Genomic DNA, 9,928 nt, shown 5'->3' with positions numbered 1-9,928 from the left:
GCAATTTTGTCTTTGGGGGTCATTTTATATTTTTATTTTTAACAGGCTCTGTACTAATTTTTCTCACAGAATGACTACTAGAAATATGACCCTTGTGTACCCTTTGTAGTTAATTCATTAGGTTAACTCTAACCACTAAGCCCCTTGTCAGTTTAATTCTATTAGTGATGAGGAACAAATGACCTTAAAACATTGAAGCCAGGTAGATGAGCCCATTCCACTAGGTCTCTTGGTTCCACCCTTGTGAAGTGAAATCTGCCAGGTGTGGATCATTTGAGCTTTGCTATATAGGAAGCATGAGGAGCTGGGGAGGGAATTGGCTCTCCAGGGAAGCTTGAGGCTCAGATTATCTAGGGTGCTTTTCTGTTTTCTATCATGGTGAAGTGGACTCTTCCCTAGTAGGCTGCTTTTTCTTCATGTTTTCTACCATCTCTGAGTAATAGTTTTAGAGACTCTATGAACTAGTTATATTGGTGATGCCTTCTCAGTACAGTAAAACCCTGGTGGTACTATTTCACTGTGAAGTGTAGTTTGGAACTGACTCAAATTCATAAGCTGGCAGGGAAGTGTTCCTGAGCTCTACAGTTATTTAATGTTGAGGAGTTTGAGTACTGCCTTCACCTTGTCTGTTTTCAGTGAAGTTACTCATAGATTCTAAGCTCCCTTCCCAGCCCTTAAAAAAAAAAAAAAAAAAAAAAAAAAAAAAGGCAAACAAAAAAACTCAGAAGCTCAAGTGCATACAGCTAAGCTTGACTTTGAAGAATGTTCTTAAGTACTTGTTAAGATTGAACAACAGGCTGTGTGAAAAAGGTGCCTTAATGTAAATTCAAATTTTGCCTTGTGGTAAGGAGAAACAGATTTGGATAGATACTGGTGGCATTATCATTACTTTTACTAAGTGGAAATTATGAGAATGTGCTGTTCATAAAAGAAATGCCGTTTTCACAGTATGTGAGTCAAAAAGACTTTAAATTACTAGAACTTATAGTTTCAAGGAGATAAATTCAAAGAAAAAAAATATATTATTGGACGTCTCCCTCGACCTTTCCATAGATTGGCTCCCTGGAAAAAAAAAAAAAAAAAGCATGAAAGGTGTCATTGTTAATAGTTTCTGAGGTAGGGTCAGGAGAAGATGTTTTTTTCCCCACTTGTTCACTCTCCCTTTCTTTTCTTCCAGATGAGTTATGGTAGCTTCCAAAAACTTCTTTTCCAGAACTTTTTGGAACCATTGTTAGAATCAGAATCCTGATCTAAGAGTATAACAAAAAATGTTACACTCCAAGTTGGGAACTAGAGAGGAAAATTTTCATGTGTATGTAAGAATTGTACTCAAACAACTGATTACACCTTAACAGATGCTTATACCTTTTAAGGGAAAACTTTAAACCTGAGAAGCAACAGGTAGTTTCTAGGTTTTCCTTGGGGGAAACCTATAGTCTGCTGCAGGCTCAGAAGTAGCCTATGCCTCAGGTACTGTTTTATGCCTTTGCTTTTGTTACTTGTAAGCCTTCAAAAGGGATATGAAATTATCCTATACAGAAGGAACACCGTACAGAAGAACCTTCAGTTGTTAGGGCCTGAATTCTCACAGAAATCAAAGGCAGAAGTGGTTTTCATTCGAATGAATGCATATGTGGTTTTCAGGTATTTATTCATCTCTAACTGCCAACAGCCCTTTCCTGCTTCTTCTATTTCACACTGTCTTGGGAAAAACAAGAAAAAAGCTAGACGATCTGATCTCAATGTCTCTGAGTTTTTACACTACAGATAAGAATTGAAGCTTAGCATTATCCAGCTCTTAATACTTAGAAGCATTGGCTCTGTGTTTTGTTTTCTTTCCTTCTATCTGTCTCTCACCTTTATAAAGGTCAAGGAATCAAAATAGATTGTGCTCCTTTGGGAAGTTATATCACTGAGATAATGACAACAATACTATCTTTCACCCCTCTTTTCCTGACCTGAAATGAGAATTTAAGAAGTGGCCATGGGCTTCCATTATGTATAGTAAATCTTTGGGATCAGTAGGGATCTGTTCTGCTTTTATGAGCATGTGTGCTATCACAAATGATAAACAATAATAATTAGTAACTCTCTGCTGTGCAAAAGCCTTTGGCCGTTGTGTTTTTCAAAGCACTGTACAGGCATTACATGTAGTTACAGTGATCAGTGGTAAATTTACTAGTCCTTCATCTTTTCTTTTGACTATTCATTTATCTATTTTATTGTTCATTAAACTGAGGCCAGAAGAGGAAACAAAGTCAAGCTATCTCCACTAAAGCCAGTGGGGAAGGTTTGTATTGCTTTTAGTCCAAACTGGATCAGATTATGAGCACCTTGCTTGAGGCCATTTAATAAATAGTTGATACAGGTACGAGTGGAACAAAGAGACCATGCATTCTATAATAGTGTTCTAACTACTCAAATACTAAAGCGTAACATTAAATGCATCTTTTTCCTTTTTACCAGCCACACTAACAATTCTAACTACTATTTTTTTTTTTGAGTTTGAAGCAAATACTTCATTTCTATTCTTTTGGTTCTCCCATTGGAGAGGTTCTTAAAGATCAAATTCCATCCTTAGGTGCAGGTGGAAATTAGCATGCCCTATCGAGATGGGGTAACTTTTGTCACTGATGTATTAGAGAGCTAAGTTTGGCCCTTTTTAACGTCAAATAGGAAATAAGTGCTCTCAACTGAATAAAATCTAATGGCCATCTGTTTACTAGTCATCTTAATGCTGTGATGTAGGTAGGTTTGGAATAAAGAATAAATTATTTGTGATTTCCACATGGACACAAAGCAAACAGTTGAGCAAAAAAAGTTTGTGCCTCTTTTGTCTGCCTGTAGCCTATACTTTCTTTATAAGGGGCAGAACTTCGTGATAGGGATGATGTTGTGCTTGCTTTTGACAGTCAAAGTGGGTAGAGTTTTTGGTTTCATCTTTAGACTCCAGTGAGGTGCCTGAGGCATCATGAGTAGAAGATGGAAAAAGAATCTCTTCAAAAAGATTCAGAAATCATTTTGATATGTCTGTATTTCCTTGCTTGACTTGACAGTTTCATTTCTTTATAGTGCCACTGGCTATTGCTGTTTTTGGTTCTCCTAACTCAACAGACAGCAGTAAAGCACTTAATACCTTACAGAATCTGAAATTGTTTTTACGAAGGCAAAATGGGGGGGGAGGAGAAGCAACAAAGATGGTGGATTTAGTAACAGCTGCAACTAGCTCATTAAAGGGCTTGGAGTTTTGGTTCCTGTTGGATCCCTGTAGTAATTCTGCTTTAAGCAACAGAAGGCCTGAGAGATGGTGACATGAAAGCCTGAAGGAAAAGCAGTGAAACAAGCTGAAGCAAGTTAGGCAGTGAGAATATATATGTAGCAGAAAGGGGGGGGGGGGGGCGGGGGGGACGGGGGAAAGCATGATAATCCTTGACTATATGCATATATTATATACACTTGAGTGTTTTGGTTTTTTTTTCCCTCTTTCCCAAAGCCACATAGAATTCTTTCAGAGTTGCTATGTGGCTTTTGATGACAAGTCCTTCTCTTTTTAAAGCAGTCAGGAAGTATATGTAATGTCCTGGGACATGCAGAGGACGTAGAATTAAAAACATTTTCATCATTAGCTTCAAGATCTGTACATTTTGAATTGCTGCCTGTACCTGAATTTAAAAACAAATAGAAACACTTGAAAGTCTTGGTCCAGAAGAAGGTTGATAGCTATGAAGCTGGTAATGAAAAAAATAGTGGTGGTTCTTTGTCACATAGTGACTGATTTGCTGCTCTCTGTATTAACAGAGAAGGGTACTCACCTGAGTGGAGGTCATAAGAGTAATTCTTTGTTTTCTGAACTTACTGATTGGAGTTTGTATGGGAAATAGGACAGAAGGGAAACGTACCCACTAGGTTTGAAAATGTTATTAAAGATTGTTTTAATTGTATTGAAGCAATTAAAAGTGAAATTTTGTTCTTCCTTCAGCTCTGTATTCAAGAAATAAGGAGGAAGGGGAAGGCTACCAAGATGGCTCTGTGGAACAGTGGCAGTACTGTCTCTATGGCTATCATCTCTGTTGCATGAACCGGACCATCAGCTGTTTGGACCACAGTAACTGGAATGGAAAAGGTATTGGGAGGTGGAGAGTGCTGTCATTCCACTCGTGCAGTGCTAAGGTGGTGGGATGATGTCATGGACAGAACTGATAAGAATTACAGTACCAGACTGTTACAATTTTCTCACTCTATGTTGAGGAGAGAAATACTGGGTACGTCCAAAGCTTTATGAGGAGCTACTACTGTTTCTGACCCTGCTGTCTCATTTGCATATTGTTTTAAGAGCTCTGGCAGAGCTGTTAACAAGGCTTTTGACAGGGTGAGGGAGGAAAGAAAATTAAATTCATGCAACAACAGAGAAAAGCCAGAGAGAAAACTTGAGGGGGAGAGGAAAGACACATATGCCGTATGGGGATTTTTGAGACACATTACCCTGTGAGTGAGCCCAGGTGTCATGCTTGGCACATGCTTTGCTCAGTTACTCAGAACTGAGAGCTATTTTGAAACTACAAGCCTATGTCTTATGATTGAGCATATAATACGTCTGTGGTACCACGCTTGTAACTCCTTCAAGTCTCTACTGCTTTGATCTCCTAACTAAGTAGAGCGCATAAGCAACTGAGCTCTAAGCACAGCATCATGCTACTGGTTACCACTGCCACATAACTGTAGGTTTTGAAATGGGCCTATCAGTAAGTCCTCGCTTGAATTTAGATGTCATGCACCTCACTGAAAATACAACACTTCTCTTAGCTTGAAAGAAGCAGTCCACTAACTAGACCTGTGTATGGGTCTAAATCCAAATGTACAGTCCAGTGGCTGGAAACAACTCTGGATTTGTCTACAACTTGCTAAAGCTTTAGTGTTTTGTCTCTCCAATGGAAGACTGTGGGACTTGTATAATCATAAACTTGCAGCTGATACCTGTTAGATGGCCTCTGGCCAATTCTCTTGGTCCATAGAATGTTCTGCCAAAATCCTGACTACTACAAGCTGGGATTTTTAAAAACAGAATTCTTGTAATTAGTCCCTGTGTCACTACGTACCTTAAATGTATGTAATTGCCAAACTTCAGGCATCAGGGCATTAACATTCATGCTGTTTGTTGTCAGTGTGTACATAAGTGACACAGGATACAACTGAATAGCTAGAACAAGGTAACCAATTCTGAAAAAATCTAGAATAAAAATATGGGTGCTTGTGTAGTATCTTATGAGCAATTGCAACTTTTGCCAAGAAAACAGATCTTTTCCTTAAATATTCTCCTTGCTCTCAGCAGTAAGAACAGAATATATAAACTATATAACAGCCAAGGGGCTTAATATTCAGTTTTGCTACAACAGATTTGTAAAGGGGGGGACACAAAAAAGTGCTGGTGAAGGAACATTCTGCTCACTCTGCTCTTTCAGAGTTATTACTTTAGAAAACGAAAAACTCTTCTCTTTGCTTTAACACTTCTGATATGATACCTGGCACTGCTAGCAAAGTGTAGGCTTGACTGATCTGTTTCATACACCAGTAATATTTTTCATGGCAGTGACTGTGCAATTAGTTAATACTTGTGGAAAATTTTACTGTGTTCAGTGGTGGGACATAGGTGAGAACTTGTGAGATTAAAAAGTGCGAGGAAGGGTAGAATCCTGCTAGATGAAACATGAATTAGAAAATTGTATTCACTTGTATTCATCTAGAAGAAAAGCAGGTAGCAGAATTGTGAAAAGTTTCTTTCCTCTTAAATGCAAATGAATGAGACCTAATTTGCCCAACTTGCTTAGCACATGAAATACAACTAAAGCCTGGGGAAGAAATTATGACAGTGACACACTCCTACTATTCCTCTAGTCATCTGGCAGAAGACTGCAACACCAAATCTATCAGCCACTCCAAAGCAACAGGTGTCTTGGGGTACTCATAAAGCCTGACAACTTCAGATTTTCCAAAATCTATGAATAAGTCTGTACCCATAACATAAGCTAAAGATTCGTTCTGAGAAACATGATATTCTTTATTCAGTTATTTTCCCCACCCACAGTGGGACAGCTTCTGCTGCTTAAAAATGAAAGTGAGAATGGCAGGTGAAATAGGAAAAACATTTTATATACCTGACACCTAGTTAGTTCTTCACATCTGAAAGTCATGCATATGGTCTGAGTGTTGTATTTATTGAAAGGTGATTCATCAGCTAGGTTTGTTTAATAGCTGCTTCCCAACAGATAGCTCCAGGAAAAAAAAAGTTCAAGTTCATACCCAGTGTACTTGGAGGTAACAAGTTTCTCTGTGCTATGCCTAAAATGTAAATAGTAATATCTAGAAATGTCTGTCTTATGTAAGGCATTGAGACTGTTCTGTGAACAACAGAAAAAAGGTGTTAAAAGAACCAAGCCATTTTAATCCTTTAAATAGTGAATACAGTGTTTGTTTGCACAAAGGAAAAAAAAATAATCTTTAGCACCTTAATGGAAAATAAGTAGCAGATGAGAATCAAGTCACTGCCCTTTTTGCCTGAAAATGTAAAATGCTTGCAATTTGGACAACTAGTCAGGAAGCTCATAGTAATGGATATGGCTTTCTCTTGGACAACTGAAACAAGCCTCATGATTTCAGGCCATAGTTTTCATAAGGGATTTTAACCTGGCTATATGGAGAAGTGGGAAGAGAGGAACCTCATGCAATTCAGCAGAGGGATGTGCAGAGCCCTGCACCTTGGGGAGAATTACCCCATGTACCAGTACATGCTGGGAGCTAGCCTGCTGAAGAGCAGCTTTGCAGGAAAGGACCTGGGGGTCCTGGTGGGCACCAAAGTGAGTGTGAGGGAGCAACTGTGCCCTTGTGGCAATGAAGGCCCACAGAATTGAAGCTTGCAGTTCTGGGTTCCCCAGTACAAGAGACGAGTACACTGGAGTGGGTCTAGTGACGGTCTGGAGCATCTGTTGTGTGAGGAGAAGCTGGCATTACTTCTTCTTAAGGAGATAATATCAGTGTGTATAAATGCTTCTTGGGAGGGTGTAAAGAAGATCTCAGTGGTATCCTATGAAAAGACTAGAAGCAATTGGCCTGAGTTGAAACACAGGAAATTCCACTGAAACAACAACAAAAAAATCTGTGAGGGTAGTTGTCCACTGTTCTGGTTGTCCAGAGATGTTGTGGAGTCCTCCTCCCTGCAGATATTCTATATCAATCAGAGTTTCTTGAGCAACCTTTCTGTAGTTTACCATTTTGGCCAAGGGGGTTGGACTAGAAAATCTTCCAGCTTCCCTTCCAATTTCAGTGATTCTTTAGGCAGGTCTATAAAAGCTGAAATATGATCACCATAGGAACCAGAACCCCACTGAATTATTATAAGAATGATACTAAATTATAGGATTTGCACATAAAATCAGGAATATAACTTATGTGTTTTCCATATTTTTAGGAACTTATAAGTCCTCATGATTTTGTGGATAGTGGAGTCCCAATGTCTGCCTGTGGATGGACTGTGAATAGGGTTTGCAGAGTTGGCAGCACTTGAACTACTCTGAAGAAAAGGGATAAAAATCTCCACCACATCAGAGACTATCATATTTCTCATCTAGCTGGTAGCTATGGGGTAGAACTTCTCACATACACTCTTCGAAGTAATAAGAAAAGTTTAAAAAGATTCAAAACCAAATGCGTAGCATAGAGGGCAAAAATGTTAAGCACTTCATCAGATTTTAAATGGAGGTATTTTATGTTCATGTCATGGACAGTTCTCAGCTAACACTTCCACGACAAATGTAAGTCTGCATGGTTCAATTAGCAGTACCTGCAATGGGTCTAGTCCCTGGGACTCTTTCTGGTATATACAGTTTTCCTTACAGGAGGTAGGAAATGGTTACTTGGGCAGTTAGCCCATACTGTGGGGTTTTAAGTGCTTGGCCATATGTATACAGAGACATTTCAGTGTGTATGGGGAGAGGAGGAAAGGAAGTGGTATTGGAGACAAATGTCTTCTGTATGTGTCCATGAAAACGTGGTCTGCAAAGAGAAGTATCAAGATGTGACTGTCCTTTGTTCTGTTACCCAGAGCCCCTCCAGTTGCAGGACTTTCCAGTGTCTGAGCAGGGCTTGTTTTCTTTTTTAAACACATCTGGAAATAGTAATAATATCCATACTTTAAATTAGATTTTAGATAAGTGAGTATGCACTAATAAATGTAGGACTCTCATATTTGGTTCCCTCTTCTGCTGCAGAATTTCAGCTTCACATCTTCTACCTCTTACAAACATCTTTTTTACATTCCCTTCCTGTATATTCTCTTTATTTGAAGCATCCTGTAGCTACAAGGCTGTAAAAGCAAACTGAACAGTAAGCGTTGTGCAATGGGAAAAGTTCTACACTTTGTGCCCTTAATGCCATCACCACTATTTTTGCTCTAGACAACTTAATTCTCAACAGCAAATTAACGTTGATACAAACTTCTTTTTCCTTGTTCATGGCTATTTACTAGCTCATATGACTATTGATTTGGTTGATTCATTGTTTGGGCAAATTCCTTCAGCTGCAAGGGCGAGATACTTCTGCAAGTCTAAGAGGCATACTTGTGTTATGCAGCTATCTTCTCCGCATCTGGTTTTGCAGAACTGCTATGTAATAGAGAGAACTTGTATATTTAGTAACATTTACTGTATGTAACCATATATTTGCCATACATAAACAGTTCCCAGTTATCCAAACCACCATTTATAGACAGTCTCTGTAATTCCCTCTTTTCTTGACTGCTGATCATTTGAACTCAACATTATCCAAATACACTGGATAAACCAAATGTGGTTTGGCAACTAGACTTCTATTATACTTAAGCTTGATTCATAATGTGGCAATAGTCTGGTAATGATACATATCCACTTTTCCATAATGTACTCAAAAACCTGTGGATAAAATGGCTGCATAAATGCTAGGACTGTATTGCTTCAAATTACAGTGGTGGAAGGAGAGGATATATTTTTAAGAGCATACAAAATGTTTCCTGCTTACTCAGTTACAATGGATTTTAAGGAACAGCACAAATGCCTCTGTTTTGCTTTCCATGTTGCTTTGCTGCAAATAGAGAATTTCATACCCAGCACACTTAGTGTGAATAAAGCCACTGGAACCTGAATTTTTTTGTATGTTGCTACAAGCTAATTCTTCAAGGAGTTTGTAGTATGCTGCTCAGTTCCCACCCTCTGTCCACTACCTGTGCTCAGGAACAGCGAGTCCACCTCCACTTTGCTTCCACTGGAGAATCTGTTCCTCCCCAGCTGGTAGCCTGGAAGTGACTTCAGTCACAGCCTCACTTGTATCTCCTGCATTAAAACACCAGTGAATTCCCTGAGACTTGTGTCATACCTGAGCTTATGTGATTCTTTACTTTACCGGCTTAGATTCCTTTTGTAGCTCTTTTTTTTTTTTTTTTTTTTTTTTTTTTGCCTGCTCACTGCCCTCCTGTGCAGTCTTACTACAGCTTCAGCTCTGTGATACTTCCTTGGGTGCCTGTTGCTTGAGGAATTCCTCTGTATTTCTCTGGCAGGAAAAAAAAAAAACGCTCTTGAGCTTGATGGCCAGAAGTATTTCAGTAGAAACTGCAAACAGACATATGTTAAAGTCATGCTTTATGGTTAACTGTCTTATACTAACCTTACTGTGCAACTTATATACACTGTGTACTGCTACGTACAGCTTGACCACTTTCTGTGGTAAATAAAGATATGCTCAGGAGAAACATTTTATAGGATTGAAGCCATTGTTTCTCATTGTGACAGATGGCATGTGCTTTGTTTACCAGGTGCTATATGTTGCTAATATTCTTCAATGGGGGAAAAAATATCTCTGGGCATTGCAATAAGAAGGCTATATGTGAGGCCCCTTGTTTGCTTTA

General features: G+C 38.9%; 1 protein-coding gene across 3 annotated transcripts in view; it reads left to right on the top strand.

The window, feature by feature from the left end:
• Positions 1-334: 334 nt before the first annotated feature.
• LOC311434116 (uncharacterized protein) overlaps positions 335-9,928 on the top strand; it is a 354,696-nt gene continuing 345,102 nt past the window's right edge. For all 3 annotated transcript variants that reach the window (XM_084514013.1, XM_084514015.1, XM_084514020.1), the window contains exons 1-3: positions 335-398; positions 1,540-1,644; positions 3,980-4,123. In XM_084514013.1, the coding sequence (XP_084370139.1) occupies positions 1,626-1,644; positions 3,980-4,123 (163 nt within the window). In that variant the 5' untranslated portion in view covers positions 335-398; positions 1,540-1,625. The remainder of the gene's footprint in view (positions 399-1,539; positions 1,645-3,979; positions 4,124-9,928) is intronic.

Source organism: Aythya ferina (genome assembly GCF_964211825.1).
Source record: "Aythya ferina genome assembly, chromosome: 1".
Lineage (NCBI taxonomy): Eukaryota > Metazoa > Chordata > Aves > Anseriformes > Anatidae > Aythya > Aythya ferina.
Note: the sequence above shows the minus strand (reverse complement) of the source record. Positions and strands in the feature narration are given on the sequence as shown.